Source organism: Lissotriton vulgaris, chromosome 7, assembly GCF_964263255.1.
Source record: "Lissotriton vulgaris chromosome 7, aLisVul1.2, whole genome shotgun sequence".
Lineage (NCBI taxonomy): Eukaryota > Metazoa > Chordata > Amphibia > Caudata > Salamandridae > Lissotriton > Lissotriton vulgaris.
Genome location: NC_141695.1, coordinates 956,044,547 through 956,064,571, shown reverse-complemented (window position 1 = coordinate 956,064,571; position 20,025 = coordinate 956,044,547). Strand labels below are relative to the sequence as shown.

Here is a 20,025-nt window from a genome sequence, read left to right as displayed (position 1 = left end):
GCCAATAAAGGAAGTGGGTGGAGCCACTTGAGGTTATGGGTGGAGTGGAGGAAGTGGTTGTGGCCTTTAAAAAATGTGAGCACCTGCTCTTTATATTTTACAAATTATGCACTGAATAAAGGGAAGATTTATAAGAAAGTGACGCATCTTTAGAGATGCGTCAATTTCCCTCAGCCACCCTTGCGAGTGGACCTGGAACTGATTTTAGAGGGTTTTAAGAGGCTGGTGTGCATATAATTGCAAAAGGGTCTCCATGAAGAAAATATCTTTTGATCAGCATAAAAATAGTTGATTCTCTGTTTGTTTATAAATTCACAGTTTTTAACCCCTTCCAAGCATCGGAGGAGCGGGAGCCGCTCGATGCATAAGTTCTGCCCCGGGGAGGGGGAGGGAGGGAAGATGGGGCAGTGGCTGAGTGAGGATCTTTGGGATACTCCACATATGATTGACTTGCGTTCAGAGGTGAAGGGGAGGCAGTCTTTTTGTGTTCTCCCAGTGAGGAAAGAGGCTATCCATGTAAATGAGGCTCCTTGGATGCCTATGTTGTACAGCCTTGGAATGAGTGTGTTATGGGAGACTGTTTCAAAGGATGCCAAGAGGTCTAGGAGGATTAGAGGCGCAGTCTCTCCTCTGTGGAGAAGGGCTTGAATGTCATCAGTAGCTGCAAAGAGGGCTGTCTCTGTGCTAAATCTGGAAGGGGAGGAGCTGAGTAGGCGATTCCATTCCAGATTTGAGGAGAGTTTCATAGTTGATTACTTTTTCTAATACTTTGGCTGGTAATGGGTGCAGGGAGTTCAGTCTGTAGTTGTTGAATTTGCTGGGGTCTGCTGATGGTTTATTTAGTAGGGTGTTAACGTCTGTGTGTTTCCAGTCCTCAGGGAAGGTGACCATGGCAATTGAGGTGTTGAACAAGGTAGTGAGTACGTGACTGATTCTCCATTCATCTAGGTTGAAGATCTGCTGGGGGCATGGGTCAGTTGAGGCCACTGAGCGGACTGAGTTTCTGAAGGGGGCGGTGTCCTATAGGGCTAGTTGGCTCCTTATGGTTAGTTGGATGTCTGTGCTGATATCGGGGCTGTTGTATTGCTTGAGAAGTCAGTGGCCTTGGGCTGGGGTTTCAAGCTTCTCTAGATGTTGGCAATCTTGTGGAATAAGTTTGCAGGTTTGTCACAGAGTTCCTGTAAGGGGTGAATGTTATTACATTTTAGGGGTTGGAGAATTTGTGATGATGTTGAAGAGTATTTTGCTGTTATCGAAACTTCATTTTATGCGTGGGCTTAAGGACTTTTTCACTGATTCAGCTGTCTGTGGTAGAGGTTGAGGGAGGTTACTGCTTGGTTATTCCATAAATTCGTCATGTTAACAGATGAAGAACTTGTCATATATGTAGATGTGCCAATTGCAATATGCTGTTTATTACCATCATCATGAACCACAAAAACATTTGCCTCTGGTGAGTCATGACCCCTCGTTCACACAAAAGTGATAATAAATAGAAGATTGCTCATTTGCATTTGCAAATACTACATGTAATTATCTAACTGTATTATATCATAGTATAACATACCAATTATTTTGTTCTATTCCATTTTGGCATGCCTTAGGCATGATACATTCCCACAAACATTCCCCATTCCCAACTACTAATCTATAAAAGATCGGTAATTCAGCACCTTGAAATACTACCACCATTTTACTAATGTGGTCTCCTCGCTTTTGAAATTTTTGGTAGCATATGATCAATGCCTAGATGAAGTCTGTATGGGGCAGTTCTTTGAGCAACTCAAATGAAATTGACACATTACCTTGCTATCACTTCTTTGCAGATGACCTTATGATATAAAAAATAACATTCTCCACTTCTCACGTTATGCCCAATAATGAACGATCTTTACCAAAGTAGTTTCATATTGAGCTTCATCAGGCAATGCTGAGGCAGCCAGGTTTCCCATTAGTGTTTTCTTTCTTATCTCTTTCTGGTCCTGAAGAGTGGAGAAGTAGTTGACGGCTGCAAACTCGATGAGCGCAGAGAAGACGAAGGCAAAGCACACAGCAATGAACCAGTCCATGGCAGTGGCGTAGGACACCTTAGGGAATGAGTGGCGGGCACTGATGCTCAACGTGGTCATAGTGAGGACTGTGGTGATCCCTGGGAAATAACAGTGAGGTCATTATAATTTCACATATTCATGCCAATTTTTCCAAATGTACTGATTCAATAAAAATAAAAATAAATCAAGGTTAATTTCACCTTCACCATTTCAGCTGGTATAAGCAGACAGCTAAACAGAAAAACATTGTAACCATTTAGTTTCTCTATGTTCAATACTGACAGGCCTATTTTCTAGCTCATCGGTTGTCTTTTTAAATAAAGGAAGCCTGGGGATTGTAGTGCTTCTAGAGCCTATGAGCAATAAAACTCCTAGAATTAAGCTCCCGGCGGTACAACTCTCAATAGATCAGGGAGGGTTAGCGTTACCCCACTTAAAGACATATTACAAAGCTGCTTTTTTGATATAGTGGCAGGTCTTTTGAGGGTTTATCAGACAAGAGATAATTTTGTTTGGAGAAGATGGTTCAAGAAGCAGGTTCCCAAATCCCAATTTTTTTAAAGACCGCAAAGCTTCCTAAAAAATCGAGGTATAAGACGTTGAAAGAATATACAACGCGCTTGTTGCTGCTTTTTAAAAAACATGGTTCTGATGGTTCCCAGTATTTAAGTTTGTCCGAATGTAGTGCTATAGGCCTTCCATTAAGTTTGTCTAAGATAAAAAAATGGGATTTGTGTGGGTTTCGGGAATTGAGAGACTTGCTAGTCCAAAATAGGGTTATTAGTTGGCAAGAGGTGATAACTAGAACGAACATTCTAAGGCGACAGTATTTTTTTGAATATCTACAGGTTATTTATTTTATTAAAAAGGAGGTAAGTGGTCTGTTGAATGCCCCTAATAACTTACTAAATACCCTTTACGGAAGGAAGAGCAGCGGGATAGGGCAGTGGTATAAATTGCTCCATTGCTCTGGTCAATTCCCACTGATCGATAAACATTTGAATAAAGTAAGTCTCTCGACCCAGTGCTTTTTCTCCTTGAAAGATTGGGAGGCTCTCTGTTTACTGGGAAACAAATCCTTGCGCGCTGCCAACTATAAGAGGATGGCCTTCTTGTCTCGTTGGCTAGCTTATTAATCTCCTGCGGCTATGGAAAGAATGGTTCCTGGAACAGAAAACAAGTGTTTTAGATGCTTAGCACATGGTCAGGGAGGATGGTATCATGTCTTTTTTGCCTGCCCGATGTTGGAGTCTTTCTGGAAAGAGATATTTGCGGAAATTGAATTGGCCATTGGAAAATCATTTCCGCCTATGGTAGAAGTGGCCTTGTTTGGCATAAGCAAGGATAGGAGCAGGTTCAACAAATCCGAAGAGGGATTTATATTTATATCATGTGCGGTCGCTCGCTCTTTAATATTACAAAATCGGAAATCAAGGGAAATTCCATCACTGATAAAATAGTTCAATAAGATGAGGAGAACCTGTCTCTTTGAAAAAGCATACGCGGGCAGAGTAGGTTCTATTAGGAGGTTTGAAAGGAATTGGAAGTATTTTGGGGATTTGGAACAATTAAAGGAGGGATGAGCTGCAAAAGAAGGATGGAGATAAGGAAAGGGTCTATACATTTGACTGCACTAGCACTTTTTTAGATTTCACTTTATTATAGCTTTTTGCACATGCAGTAGCACTTTATTGCAGGTTTTTGCACTTTTATTCCCTTTCTGTGCTTGATGAATTTCTTCTCCTTTTCCTAATTTTTGTGTCTCATGTCTGATATATATATATATATATATATATATATATATATATATATATATATATATATATATATATATATATATATATATATATATATATATATATATATATATATATATATATATATATATATATATATATATATATATATATATATATATATATATATATATTACCTACTGGCGGTCGCCAGTAGGTATATATAGTTAGGATTTTTTCCCTATGGGATTTCTGAAAATTCTATGTCTAATAACTTTGGCGTTTGTGGACGGAATCGGCTGAAATTTTCAGGAAAATGGCACATTTTGTTTCTGAGCAGCTCCTGGAAATTTGGGGGGGTTTCGTCAAGGAGGGGCTGAGAAAAAAGGGGGGTCCCAAAACGCGTTTTTAACATTGAGTTTTCCATAGGGCGGTTGGACTCACTTTTAGCTCGAACGGCTGAATGGATTTGCACGAAACTTGGCAAAATTGTAGGGACTGTTAGCCCGATGTGCCTTTGCTAGGTCTCAATATATGTGCTTCAGTGGATTTTGAGAAATTAACGTTTAAATCAAGATATATATCTGTAACAGCGCTCCGGGCAGCGATCCGGTTCGCGTACTTTTCGCTTATCGGAACTTTGCGAAGCGAAGCTGATTGGCTCTCCGGTGTCTGTCAACATTCTAAACAGTCCGGTGCGGCCGCCATCTTGTCTCTCGGTAGGATCGAGAGACAAGAGGAGGCCAAAGCAAAGGAGGAAATGAAGGAAAGGGGGCAAGGTAGACCCCTTCTGACCCCCTAGGATTGATGAGGGGATATTATAGAGCCACGCTGGGCCCAAAAAAAAAAAAAAAATCCGTTTTTTCGCCGTAGAGATGCGTCTTGGTACGCGAACCGGGCAGCTAGCCGGGAAGCTAACCGGCAGTGTAACGGGAGTCTGACGAGTAGCTGATTGGCTGTCAACATTGTAAACAGTTCGGAGCGGCCGCCATCTTGTCTCTCGGTAGGATCGAGAGACAAGAGGAGGCCAAAACAAAGGGGGAAATGAAGGAAAGGGGCAAGGTAGACCCCTTCTGACCCCCTAGGATTGATGAGGGGATATTATAGAGCCACGCTGGGCCCAAAAAAAAAAATTCCGATTTTTTCGCCGTAGAGACGCGTCTTGGTACGCGAACCGGGCAGCTAACCGGCAGTGTAACGGGAGTCTGAGGAGAAGCTGATTGGCTGTTATCATTGTAAACAGTCTGGAGCGGCCGCCATCTTGTCTCTCGGTAGGATCGAGAGACAAGAGGAGGCCAAAGCAAAGGAGGAAATGAAGGAAAGGGGGCAAGGTAGACCCCTTCTGACCCCCTAGGATTGATGAGGGGATATTATAGAGCCACGCTGGGCCCAAAAAAAAAAAAAAATTCTGTTTTTTCGCCGTAGAGATGCGTCTTGGTACGCGAACCGGGCAGCTAACCGGGAAGCTAACCGGCAGTGTAACGGGAGTCTGACGAGTAGCTGATTGGCTGTCAACATTGTAAACAGTTCGGAGCGGCCGCCATCTTGTCTCTCGGTAGGATCGAGAGACAAGAGGAGGCCAAAACAAAGGGGGAAATGAAGGAAAGGGGCAAGGTAGACCCCTTCTGACCCCCTAGGATTGATGAGGGGATATTATAGAGCCACGCTGGGCCCAAAAAAAAAAATTCCGATTTTTTCGCCGTAGAGACGCGTCTTGGTACGCGAACCGGGCAGCTAACCGGCAGTGTAACGGGAGTCTGAGGAGAAGCTGATTGGCTGTTATCATTGTAAACAGTCTGGAGCGGCCGCCATCTTGTCTCTCTGTGGGATCGAGAGACAAGAGGTGGAAAAAAAAAAGGTGTAAATGAATGAAAGGGGTAAGGCAGACCCCTCCTGAACCCCTAGGATTGATGAGGGGGCTATTAAAGTTCCATGGGGGGTGAAAAAAAAAATGTGATTTTTCGCGGTAAAGGTGCTTCCTGGTACGTTAACCGGGCAGCTAACCGGCAGCGTAACGGGAGTCCGACATATTGTGTTTTTTGAACGTTTGTGATATGTGCACGTGTGGATTTTGTCTAATTAAGGTTAAAAAAATATATATATATCTTTAAGCGTGTTTTGGCGCGCTTACGTTTTGGGTTTGGTTTGCGCTGCAGAGACGATACGTCACGGTTATGCGATGCATCATGAGGCGTCTCACGGGCTACGTGATACGTCACTTAATAAAGAATATATTTTACAGCTATAGATATTAGCTTTTAAAAAACCAATGAAATTCACAGAAAAAACCATAGGTTATAGACCATATATAGTTAGGAATTTGCATTTATTAGTGATGTCATCAGTGATGTCATTTGAGATGTCATCAGTGATGTCATCAGTGATGTCATCAGTGATGTCATTTGAGGTGTCATCAGTGATGTCATCAGTGATGTCATTTGAGATGTCATCAGTGATGTCATCAGTGATGTCACTGACCATGTCATGAATGATGTAATATGTGACATCATTAGCAGTGGATTGCGGGTCCGCGATATATAGTTAGTGCAACTAACTATATATGGAATTTCAATGGTTTCGTGCAAATAAAATAAGGTTTTTTAAATGCTAATCCCTAACTATATATGGTCTATAACCTATGGTTTTTTCAGTGAATATATATATATATATATTTCTTTCTTTTTTTTGCTGTTTTTAAACCTTTTTAACTATTGAAATGATTATTGAAAATGAAAATTGAAAAGATGCTTTGTACCATTGATTATCCATTGCTATGTTCAATAAAAAAATTATTATAAAAAAAAAGAGCCTATAAGCCATGGAAGAAAAGAGTACTAGTGATAGAGCAGATTTCCTAATTTAGCAAATTAAATGCGTTTAATTGTAAAGAGCTAACTTCAATGTCAAATAATGTACACACACGTAATGTAAAACTTGTAGCATGCAATCATATTTAGGCATTATAGCAAACACACTAATTCATATGTTGTAAGGAATTAAGTTCGTTCAAATACTGCTGCCATTTTGAAGGTTAAGAGTTTTCGTGTTTAAATGTTGTTTTGTACAAGATATTTTCCTCTTTCTTCTCTTTGTAGATGCTGTCATTTTCTAGAAGCCTATGGTTAGCTAGTGAATAGGCATTTGTTACGTATTAGGCTACTAATAGTGAGGTTCTCACTGGGAGGAGAGGAAATGACAGGAAGTATGACTCGAGGGAAGAAATGTCTAAACCATAGGACATGGTTGTGTAGTCCATTGTGAACACATGAGAAACTGGGGAATTTAACTGCTCCCAAAGTTTACTGAAGACTGACTAGTTCACAGGAGTGGGGAAAGGAATATTATAATGGGTGTTCCTTAGCCTTGTTACAGAGACCTTGCGACAGAACTTAGGAGGCAGATCTTAGAGAATCCTGCTGTCTTGAACTGAGGTTGGAAGTAAGCATGGGCGGAAAATCCGTTCCGCTCGCGGATTTTGCGGATTTTCGGTAAATTCGCAATCCGCGAACGCTCGTGAATTTACCGAAAATCCGCAAATTCGCACGCAGCTGATTTTTTTTTCTTGGTGATACAATTTTGCGGCGTGCGGTGTAAGTTCGCAATTGCAAACTGGTACAAAACCCTCGCGAACTGGCAGAAATCCTTGCGAACTGGCAGAAATCCTTGCGAACACAAAAAAAGCATTCAGCAGGTTCAAAAGTTCAAACTCATCATTAGTAACCATTCCCTGTAGTGCTTCCTGACAAGGGCCCCTCCAGAGTTCAGTTGCTAGTTGCAACAATTGTATGACCCTGCTCTGACCCTCACAGCAGGCTCATAGAATAGCTACAAGTAGGCCACAAAGGTCCTGGAAAAAAAATTGCACTGCAACAGAAAGCAAATTACAGATAAGGAAGCAGGTGCCAGACTGGAATTTTAAAACAGTGACACATTAATAAATCAACCCCAAATTAATTCATGTCAGTTAAAGCAGGCAGGTGTGCTTGCTTTTTCCCCCCATAATCTACAGTGATGATGAACCAGAGGGTGGCATTGATGTACCAGAGGGTGGCATGGGTGAAACAGAAGGTGGCAGGGGTGAAACAGAGGGTGCTGGGAACCTGTGATGATGAACCAGATGTAGAAACAACATAATCGTGACCGTTGCGAGCCGACATGTAAGTTCGCAATTGCGAACAGGTACAAAACCCTCGCGAACTGGCAGAAATCCTTGCGAACTGGCAGAATTCCTTGCGAACACAAAAAAAGCATTCAGCAGGTTCAAAAGTTCAAACTCATCATTAGTAACCATTTCCTGTAGTGCTTCCTGACAAGGGCCCCTCCAGAGTTCAGTTGCTAGTTGCAACAATTGTATGACCCTGCTCTGACCCTCACAGCAGGCTCATAGAATAGCTACAAGTAGGCCACAAAGGACCTGGAAAAAAAAATTGCACTGCAACAGAAAGCAAATTACAGATAAGGAAGCAGGTGCCAGACTGGAATTTTAAAACAGTGACACATTAATAAATCAACCCCAAATTAATTCATATCAGTTGAAGCAGGCAGGTGTGCTTGCTTTTTCCCCCCATAATCTACAGTGATGATGAACCAGAGGGTGGCATTGATGTACCAGAGGGTGGCATGGGTGAAACAGATGGTGGCAGGGGTGAAACAGAGGGTGCTGGGAACCTGTGATGATGAACCAGACATAGAAACAACATAATCGTGACCATTGCGAGCCGACATGTAAGTTCGCAATTGCGAACTGGTACAAAACCCTCGCGAACTGGCAGAAATCCTTGCGAACTGGCAGAAATCCTTGTGAAACACAAAAAAAAAAAAAATCGCGAGAATTCACGGATTTTGCGGATTGCGAGTTCGCAAATTCGCAAAATTCGCGAACGCCAGATTCGCAAAATTCGCCCATGCTTAGTTGGAAGGATCCTCCCAGCTCAACCTCTACTGCTTGCGTCCTAAGGCTTCATGTCTAAGTCTAACCTGTTAGCATTTCGAAAACTCCTGAAAACTCATCTTTTCAACAACCCCCTCTAACACTTGTTCCACTGCCCAGTTGATCCGTCCGCAGTGCTGGGAGGCCTCAGGGTAGCCATGCGCTATACGAGTCCCATTTCATTCATTCAATAATGTCTGCTCATTCTTATTTTGTAATCAGAAGTCTTCATTTGGATTTCTGAAACTGACACCTTGCCTTGCTTGTTGAAATTAATCGCTCTTTTTGGCCTAAACTTCATTAATTTAGATTATGGATTTTCCTTTATGGAAAAAGTTTTCTGCATAGTCTGCATTTGTATTTAAAACCTTATTTATCTTGGTAAGGAAAAACGTCATTCAACAAGCAAGTCAATAAAGCAGAGAGAAAAAGAAAAATAGAAAAGTACACCAAACACTGGCAGCTGTGACAGGTAGATAATTCCATAGGCAACAGGATGTGACATCAGGGGCAGTCCCTTGTCCGAAAGTTATTGTCCTCAACTGTCCCCTCCTCCTGCGAAGAGTATCATGAGTCACCCCTGGTATTGTATCAGTAAAGTGTGAAGTCACCTGCATGGCTCACCTCATCTTTTATGGCCAATTAAGCCATTTACCCACACTCCCCATACTCTCCCCCTTCTATGTGGTGCTGTGCAACCGGTCTTCAAGTAATGATCACTGAGGGTCTATCCCAGCCCACCACTGAAGGCACAAAACAATGCATAGGGACAGTCGAATTGTAAACCATCTCCACCCACGTTTCCTGGTTCAATTCGCATTTTCATCTATTCTAACCATGCGTAAACTTTTTTTCATTGCTAAGGCCCATCCACATTGATCCTCCCTGCCCATCTGTCTATCATTAGCGTTGCGGCTGACGTCCAGTGTATCGTTATGCGCCTCCTTGCTAAAAGAAGCCCCAGAGATGCGAAACGTGTGCAGATTCTCTGACCAGCCCGCAGGGCAAGGGGTAGACAAAGCAAGCAATGTCTGGCTGACCTCCAGGTTGGTTTCTGTAATCCCCCAAGCATCTCCACCGCTGCATGCCAATAACCTCCCAGTGCTGAGCAGGTCCAGGTCATATGCAGAAGGTTGCGGGCTAGTTATGCATCTCGGACACTCCCTGTGCTGTTCAGGGTAGAGTCTATGCGGTCTCTCGAGAGTGAGCCATGTGCGGTGCAAGAAGTGAAATTGCGTTAATTTGGATCTCGCATTACTTCCCACTTCTTTTACTTGTGCCCATGCTTTGTCCCACTCCCAGTCCATCAGTGGGTCAACTAGGTCATCCTCCGATAGTGTTGCGCCATTATCATGCTATCACAGCGGTTCATTTCTTTTGCTGCATAGAGGTGCAAGATAATGCCTCTGCTGGAGCCTAAATCCAGAATGATTTAGGATAATGGGCTGACCCTGTGCCCCTCAGAACCTGGGTGGTGATAATATAATCTACAGTTGGTTCTGTTGGGTGGCCCAATTGCTTTTAGTAACCATTTCACCTAATATGAATTATTGTTTGTGTTACTTGTATGTGCCATTTATATATCTCACTTATGACTTCACTTTGTCTCTCCATTGCACTTAATTCATGAGAGTCACCTTTTCTATTTTGCTGTCAAACAATTTTGACAGCCATATACAGTTCTTAAAAACAAAAGAGTAAATAACTGCTACTGAACTAACAATATAGTTTTTTTTGGTTTGTTCTATTATATTACCTAAAATTATGTGCTTGTGGAATTTGACACTGGTATACTTATTGTGTTGAATTGATTACTAAAAGCTAAGCAATTGGGCCACCCAACAGAACCAACTGTACATTATATTATATCCAGAATTGGCCATAATTTCTGGCCTGACCTGGAAATTCAGGGCACAACTCATGGATTGTCCTGGAGATCTTTGCGTAGTGCAAAACTTGCCCTGGGCCAAGGTAAAAGAACCCTCATGCTTCTGCAAAAGAGATACACGCATCTCCTGTTATAGAGCCCCCAATGACTTGCTTCCCCCATCTGTCTACTGGCTTCCATCCATCATACTTATTAGCAGCCTGAACATAAGCTATCCAGGTCCTATCAACTTCCCGGTGCAATTGCTGCAAAAAATCCTATGTGAAAAAGTAATTTAGCCGGTCACAGGTGTCCCGTAGTGCCTGTCGAACCTCTACTGTTTGCTTGTATCCTCTTATGCATCCCAGGACATCGTGGTGCAGTGCTACCAGTAATTTCTTCTCCTCCTCAAGATCTGCCTCAAGTTGTTAATGGGTGCAACAAACTCTGGAGAGTCACTCCCTGTGGGTTACCACTTTAAGTGCACCTCACTCCAAACACCTAGCACCAGCAGAGTGCCAGTTCCACTCGAAGTACCCCTCCATTACCTTTCACTGGCCCTCCTGAAATGCATCATCATGAAGTGCTTCAGGTCGGTGTCTCCAGAGCTGCACCCTAGACTGTGGGGCAGACCTTCTTCAACAATAGTGGGGCATGGCGCAAGAGATAAAGCAACAAATACCACATTTCCCCCCTCTATCGCCACCACCTCCCCCATTACCAGGACCTATCCAGTCTGCTGTAGATGTTGTGCACTATCTATTTATGCTTGGGGTGTTAGGCTTTCCAAAAATCTACATGATTTAGGTGTCATATCATCCCAGAATTCAGCAGTCATCAGTGGCTTTGTCCTCATTTTTGGAGGATGCCTATCCTTCTGTCTGTGTAGGACACAATTAAAGTCTCCCCCCCCATAGCAGGGTTGTGCCTTTGTAGGGTAGTAGCAGATCTCTGACAAGGGCATAAAACTCCCTGCTATTGGTGTTAGAAGCGTAGACATTCAACAGACAAATCTCCTTTCCATCCATCCCTCCACATCTGCCTTGCAATAGGTCATCGAAAACGAAAATGCGCATGTTATGATGCCTAAGCAATGTATGGGTTCTGTACCACTAAGCAAAGGTGTTTAGGCCGCACACGTTCCACATAATCATTGTAATGGGGTCTGCCACTCTGCCCTGCACGCTGCAGTAGGACCCCATAGCAGCATGGCTAGGGAGGCCCTTTGAATTTCCCAACCCAACACTCAACCCCCACCACACCTTCACAGACATCACAATCTAGCCTGTGTTGCATTTTACTGCCAACAAACAATAAAACATACCACCCCACCCTACTTCCACGTAGCAAACACTCAATTGTGTCTCATCTATCAAGTAGATGTAATCAACTCCCTCCTTGTCTTGACCATAGCTTAAACAGTAACATGGCATACAAGTGCCTATTATGCACTTAACATGAGGGGCTCTGCTCTGGGTCCACACCCTCAGCTTCTAAGCTAGCAATGACATGGCGCAGAGCCACTCAGCTAATATATCAAAGAAGAGAAACTGAGATGTGAGATAGTAGTTTCAAGGGCGGGTTACTGTAGAAAGACACCAGGATGGGAGGGGTTGCAGCAGTTGCATACAAAAGGCCTGCGGCTCACTCTACTTTCCCCCATGCATCCGCATCATATGTCTCAGTAGTGGAGGATGGGTCATAGGGATCCCTCCAAGTCTTACCCCTCCACTGCCAGAGTCCATCCAGCATTTGCTGTCAGGCCATCAGATGTTCCACTAGCGGGTTCATGCATCCTCAGTGCTTGCATCCCATGGTGGCCATCATGCAGTTCCAGTAGGCATGCTTGGAAGACCACACTCTGAAGGGGTAGCCAAGTCCTCTTTTGCTCCAAATGTTACTGCAAACAAAAGGGTCCTAGCATCCTTCCTCTCGATGCAGACTTTCAACATCCAGGATACCATTTAGTCGCAAAACAATTTGCTCCACTGTCTGTGTGCCTTTTTGATTACCCCCGGTCCGCTGCAACCAGGATCTGGGCCCACATTACCCCTGCCTCCAGGCTTCTGATGAGTCTCTCATCTCTGCTGGGGCCCATGCCCAGTTTTTCTCCATCTAACTCCACTCCTCATCAAGGGTACCAAAGTAGTGATCCCAAACCCATTGAAGTACCTTTAGGTGGGCCAGGAACAGCAGCATGTAACATAAACCCTTGGACTTTTATTGCTGTTTAACGACCATAAAGAACTGCTATAGGCTCTTCACTTTCTGGGTATCATCTGGGAAAATGAGGATGACATAATTTTCATACTTGGGATCACCCACCCTGTGGAATGTCTGCAGGATCACATCCCTGTCTTGGTAGTTGAGCACATTTGCTATTATTGCCCTCAAGTGTGCCTGGGCGCCAGAGCCCTGTGATCTTCTTCAAAAACAGTTCGGATTCAGCAGCTTCGACCCCCTCGGAGAACGCCACAAACCTCAGGTTTCCAGGCCTTGAATATCAGTCCACATCTTCTGTGGTGCTTCCAGTCGTCTGGAGGTCTCAAACAGTTCAGACACATTTATAAATACTGTAAAGATGTACGTCAGGAAGTCATGTTAGTGTTTATGTTGTAATTGTACAGGTTATTAGTCGTGTCCGCCAGTCATTCTTTGTATCTTACATGTTTTCCATGTTATTTATTACAGCCGTGGTGAAGTTCCTCAAGTTTCATTTTGGGAACAAAATATGTTGGCTGTTCTTATGATTGAATATGAATTTTGGAATAAAGAAACCATTTGAAGAAATCCTTATGGACTAGATTTACTTTCTTCGGTGCACCTCCTTTGTTTAATTTGTATTATAATCTGTACTCAGTGGCACCAAAGCGTGAAAGATGCTGGAGCAGTGTGCACAATTCTCAAAGGTTCCTTTGCAGGACAACAGCGAGGTTCGATCCAATGGTTCTGTCATCCTACATCTTTTTGGTTTGAGATATTTGTAATTGTCTGCTAAAGTATTGTGGTGTCAGTTTGTGAGGTACCATCAACCACATAATTGAAATAGGGACCTTAACACAGTGTTGTGATTGTACTAAAAGAATTCACAAAGCAAATACAGAATTGTGCAGGATTTACAGAAAATGTACAGTATTGTCATCCCATGTCTCTTGGTGCCAAATCCAGCTACAATATTGTTTCATAATCCCTGTGATGCGAGTGGTTCACAGTAGTGGAGCTTTGCCAAGCCCTCCTTTAAAATCCATCATGGGGCAGTCAATTCCTGTTCGATTTCAATTTCAAAACAGAGTTTTAGAATGGCGCCAAGTCAGATCTTAAAAAAGAATCTTGAGACCTTTCAGATGACCTGCAACCCAGTTCTTGTAGATTATATTGATGACCTACTTGTGGCATCAAGTACACAAGTAACCTGCAAACAAGATACAATTGCCTTGTTAAATCATTGGGCTGAGAAAGGGCATAAAGGTTCCAAGTAAGTTGCAATACTGTCAAAATGAGGTCCTGTATTTGGGACATCTCATTGGAAAAGGAACAAGGAAGGTGTTGCAATGGAGAATTGCTGCAGTTTTAAAAATGAATCCACTTAAAATGGAAACGGAAGTCAGAATGATTTTGGCCAAGCCTTTACTAAGGCTAATGAACAAAGATTTGCATGATCCGCTTACATGGGACAACGATTGGTTAAAAGTGTTTCTAGATCTGAGAGAGTCTCTGTCATGCCCCGGCACTGGGAATGCTTAATGTCCACTCCTTGAGCACTAAGGCTTCATCTTCAGAACTCTTCATTTGGGTTTCTTAAACTGGTACCTTACCTTGCTTGCTGAAATTAAATACCCTTTTAGGCCCAAACATCATAAATATAGATTACAGATTTTCCTGTATGGAACATGTCGGAAATGGCCCTTTTTACAGGGTTATCCCTAAACTTTTTAATTCTTCCTCCTTTGTTTTTCCTGACCTGGGGTTGTTGGCTATAGAACTCTAAGCATTTTACCACTGCTGATCCGTGCTAAAGTGCATATGCTCTCTGTGTAAATTGTAATTGTGATTGGTTATCCAAGATTGGGGTATTTCTTTTACCATTAGGTTCCCAGAAAAGTGCACTAAGTGTGCCAGGGCTGGTAAATCAGATGCTACTAGTGGGCTTGCAGCACTGATTGTGCCACCCACATAAGTAGCCCTGAATAGATGTCTCAGGTCTGCCACTGCAGTGCCTGTGAGCAGTTCTGTTAACCCACTTGCTAGGCCTTACCCTTCCCTTTTCTTACGCATAGGACACCCTTATGGTAGGACCAAGGTACCCCCCTGGGCAAGGTGCAGTATATGAGAAAGGTAAGACAAGTACTAGGGTGTGTAACATGTCCTGATAATGAAATACTACCAATTTTGTTTTTCTCTATTGAGCTATTGAAAGGCTATCTTGCCCATTGGACAGATTGGGGAATGCGGTGTAACATATTACCTGCATATCTTCCCAGTGGAGTGAAATAGAAAATTGGAGTCTGGTATCCCTGAACTTAGAATGTAATAACAAATCTTTTAGCAAAGATGTTTTTTGATTCTGTGTTTGAAAATAGAACGTTTAGAAAGTGGTTATTTTCTTGTTCAACCTTTCTGTGTGCCTCTGCCTGTTTGTGGATTGACTGACTGGCTGGAGAGTAACAGGGGCTGGGGTGGCTCCAGGAGTTTGGGTGAGTAGCATTAGGCTGAATAGACCGATCTGCATTTGAAGTGGTGGGAGGTGTAGCACCTGGGTCTGAATGGGGCTGTGCCTGCATTCCACAATGCTGGCTCCACCTCCTGCGGTGCGTCTGAAGACCCTGGCCCACATTCACAAAGGAAGATGTTGTGCACTGGCAGAGTGCACCCAGAACTGGTTTGGACTGGGTCCAGGACTCCTGACACATAGAGAACAAAGCCTTTTGGGATATAAATATGGGAGCTGAAACCCCTGTAATTTAGACTACTTCGTGATCAAGAGGAACCTGTTGCCAAAGGGGACAGCTGAAGAGACAGAGGAGAAGTACTGCCCTTGCTGTGTGACTGGGGTTGACCTGCAGTTTGCTGTTTCTACTGAGGAGAGGACCATGGGACTTTGCTGTGTGCTGTGTCCCCTGCTTGAAGAAGGACTTTGCTGTGTGCTGTGTCCATTTGATTAAAAGTCTCCAAGGGCCTGAGAAGAGCTGCCTCCTGTTTCTGAAGTTCCAGGCACAAAAGGACTTCACCCCCAGCTTCCTTGCACTTCCCTGCTGGGAGTTCTGTCATGCCAAAAGGTGCCTGTAATTGTGTGTGAGGCCCTTGCTATTGGCCACTGTTTGCCGCCGCATCACCGGAGAAGCGTGTCGCAGGGCCTGTCGCATCGCTGAGGAAGCTTGTCGGCGCCACCGCTGAACGCCGTCGCATAACCAGAGAAGCGTGTCGCAGAGCTTGTCACAGCTCAGAAAACCACCGATTTGGCCAGCACGGCCGCTGGGCTTGCACGCATGGCCTCCGCGTTGTCCCATCGCATCAAAGACGCCATTTTGACGCATCGCACTAGTTCGTTGCAACGCATCGAGGTACCATCTTGTCGCATTGTGATCGGAGCGCAGGAAGAATCGACGCATCGCCTTAACTGCGACCCCTTTTGTTTGTTCTGCATTACGCATCCCAGGTACTTTGAAACTAAGTGTTGCATTTATCCTCTACAAGCTTATTTTCGCAACAACCTTTTTAAAGACATTCTAGTAGCTGTATGTTGGTTTTTTGTCACTTTGACCTTGTTTAGTTTAGATAAAGATATTTTATTTTTTTAAACTGTTGTGGTATCCATTTGTGGTGTTTTCACTGGGTTACTGTGAGTGTTGGTACAACTACTTTACACATTGCCTTTGGGATAAGCCTGTCTGCTCATGTCAAGCTACCAAGGGGGTGAGAAGGGTTATCTAAAGTGTGCATCCTCCTTACCCTGACTAGAAGCAAGGGTCCCTAATTGATCAAAGGTACCTACCTCTGCCAACTAGAGACCCCCAGTTCTAACAGAACACATTTGCTGCATATTCTGGAATTTATTTGCAATTCTTACCAATGTGATATTTTGTCTGATTTTGAAATATCTACTTTTAGATTACTTGAATAGATAATAATGATGTCAAGGATGGTCTGATGTAGGACAAGGAAAGTCATCCACAGGTTCCCTACCTTGACAAATGTATGACTACAAAAGGGAGTCTCCCGCCAGATATGCATGATCTTTAATCCACCTGAATATTGGGTATTTGACGGGAAAATCTCCTTAGTAAGGTGAGAGCCTTAGGGCTCATTGTTGCATGGTATGACTGCCTAAATAGGCAGGGATCCTCAGCCCTGACAAAGGTCCTAGATCCATGGTTGTTTCTGTGAAGGACTGACTGTGCTCAAGCTACAATGGGTCACTTGCAACACCCCTCTTTAGGTAATGTGAGGCTGGAGCAGGTGTCTAAAAGCCATGCAAATTACCCTTGTGAACAGTGAGGTACAGACAAGGTAAATGCTGGACCTGCATGGTAGCACTGCACCTCTGCACTCCTGCCCTATCACCCCTATCACAAAGAGAGACGAGGCGGCCCTCAGTAAGAGCCACCTAGGTGCTTAGAGTGTCAATATTAACCTCAGAGTTCTCAGGAAGTCAGTGTGCCTCCTTGAGTGGCTGGTTTACCACATTTATTAGGATCAGCGTGGGAGATCAGAAATCGGCACTCCTGCTCAAGTTAATTGGGTAGAAGCGAAGCTGAAGAGAGCTTGACACTCGAATTTACGTGATAGGAATACACAATGTAAAATTGGAAACAATATATGGAAATCAGTTGTGCAAACTTTGAAACATTCCTTCATATATTTTGGTAAGTGTGAAATGGTATGAAAACTGGGAATCACGTACCAGTCAATACCTCTTTGGCAAGCTAGAGTCCATTGGGCCCCGGCCTAGCAACCTGCTGTTGTAAATCATGGTAGCCTACACTAGGACACTGAGATTACATTTAGCTGGACCGCTTAATATGTTTAACATAGTAAAACCTCTAACTTATACACGTAGTATTGTCAATATTAAAGAGTATCCCTTTTATAATACTCCCTTAGATTGTATAGCATGATACGTCATTTGTCCCATTTTATCATCTAAAATGAGCCACTGAGCCATATTGTGCTGCCGCAAAGGAGAGACAAAATCGTAGACCATCGTTAGAGCTAATAGGGCCATATGTATGAACATATTTTTCCATAGACATAGAATGGGTAAAAACCTTTGATACATCTGTCCCTAAGCTCCTTAGTATGTTTATACTTGAGGGAAGAAGATTCAGGCTACATTTGAAAACCAGTTTTCGTTCTTCTACAGCAGTAACTCCTCGGGTATACATTAAGGCTCAGACGAATGCCTGGAAAAGGGTGCAGCTGCCGATTTTACATTATATAGAGCCCGGCAAGTACTCATTTATGCATATAAGTGTCAGTGCAATTTACATGTTATAAAATATATACATTTGTGCAAATTATACACATAAAGGGACACATATATTAAGTTATCCCTCAGAGCCTCAATGAAAATTGCTGCACTGTGTTGCGTGAAAGGGAGAGAACAGAACAGCGCCATATGGAGCAGTTTCTCTCTTTCCCTGGCACGCTTTAGGCTGCTTAGTGCCAATGAACACACCATTGCATACAGTGCAAGGGTGCGAATTATGTCATGCATATGTTTTGTATTTGAAGGCTACTTTCCAGAAGAAAATACAGTGATTTATCATAGTTTAACACTTTTCCCACTTTGTTCATGTGCTGTGCAGTGCAGAACTTAAGTAAAAATGATAAAGTTTAGAGAAAAGAAAACTTTTCTCAAACTTTACACCTGCCTAAGGATGTTTAATTTTGGGGCAAATCCTTGTACCCCAATGCTATTAGATTGGGATTTTAGCCAAAAACCATGGAATGCCCATGTACATGTACAATTTCTGGGTAATTCTTGACGCAAAGTAAAAGATAGCGCTACTTTGCATTATTTTAGGGCTACCTTTCAAAACATGTCAGGATGTGTGTTGGAAAGAAAATCATAATACAATAATTCGCAGTGAGTTTACATCACCTTTGTGGCGCAAATCCTGTGCAAAGTGTTAGCACATTTTCCCCCTAGTTTTGTACTTTGAAAGTAGGCATTTCCTTGTATTGTGCATGTCAGTGGAGTGGGCAGGAAATTGCAATGTTCTTGCTGTTGGGCATGGCCTCGAACACACGACTTGAGATAGTTTTCCATGGTGCTGAACACATCTCCTAACTCTGTTGCTGTGTATACAATAGGAAGCGATAACTGCATTGGACAAAAGAGATAATGCAATCATTGCGTTTCCCTGTTGCCAGTCTGGGCTAGTGTCGTATATGTGACAGGGCATCATTCCAACAGAACCAGGGAATTTGAAATGTTATACAACAGTTGTCCATGAGAAACAAATGCAGATATGGACGATAACAGCTTTCGCTCCCGTTCAGTGATTTATACAGTTACGATTAAAAGCGGTGTTTTTTACATTCAATGATGACTGTTGTGGTGATTTGTTTCAAGTTATTTTCTTAGCCAGTGATTCTACTGACCTTGTTGCAGGCTTTTTGCTATTGTGATATATTCAAAGTGGCATACAGCATGATGATGAGCAGGTGTCCATTTTGTAAACTGAGGTGATTGGGCGTGGCGCGCGGCGTGGGTCTTTGAAACGTGTTGATTGAAATAGGTAAACTGAGTGCTTGGTTTAAGGTGCTCCTACAGGTGACGTAACTGTTCGCTGGTACGTCCTAGAGGATTGAGGGGTTGAGTGCGCTACAAGGGTGTAGGCGCATCCCTGTGGTGGGCACACTTTTTGTGGAACTGTGTGTGGTAAGACGACACTGTGATTTCCAAAAGGTTAATTCAAATAAAGTTCCACTGTATTAAAGGTTTCGAAGTTTTTTTATTTAGAGTCTTTCATTGGTGTATTTCATATTGTGTTCATATGAATTAGTAGACCATCCATTTAATCCATCACAACTGTAAATTGCTCCAATGCAACAAAGAGAATATGGGAAGCCAAATCAATATACGCAGCATTGAAATAAATGAGGCACAGTATTGGTGACTAATGTGTCTCGGCGGATAAAACCTCATGCACCCAATATTGAAAGAACGGAAATGAAAGTAAAGCAGTGTCACCCAGGGACGTGTGTAGGAAAAAGTGGTGATGAAGGATGAAGGAGATTATTAAAGGTGATTAAGTCAAGGGTCAGTGCGGAAAAGTCTGAAGCGTGGTGGGGTAACGTAATGAAGGTTGAAAGTAACGGCTCAGAAGAGCCTGAGTAAGGCTTACGTTAACAGGTTTCAGGGTTCTCAGTGGTCCTAAAAGGGGATAGGATCGCCGGTATTAGTGAAACAAAAGGTACAAGTTGAGCTGAGGGTTG

General features: G+C 43.0%; 1 protein-coding gene across 1 annotated transcript in view; it reads right to left on the bottom strand.

Annotated features, from left to right (window-relative positions):
• GABRA6 (gamma-aminobutyric acid type A receptor subunit alpha6) overlaps positions 1 to 20,025 on the bottom strand; it is a 267,861-nt gene that overhangs the window by 25,160 nt on the left and 222,676 nt on the right. The window contains exon 8 of the mRNA XM_086928835.1: positions 1,896 to 2,149. Coding sequence (XP_086784961.1) covers positions 1,896 to 2,149 — 254 coding nt within the window. The remainder of the gene's footprint in view (positions 1 to 1,895; positions 2,150 to 20,025) is intronic.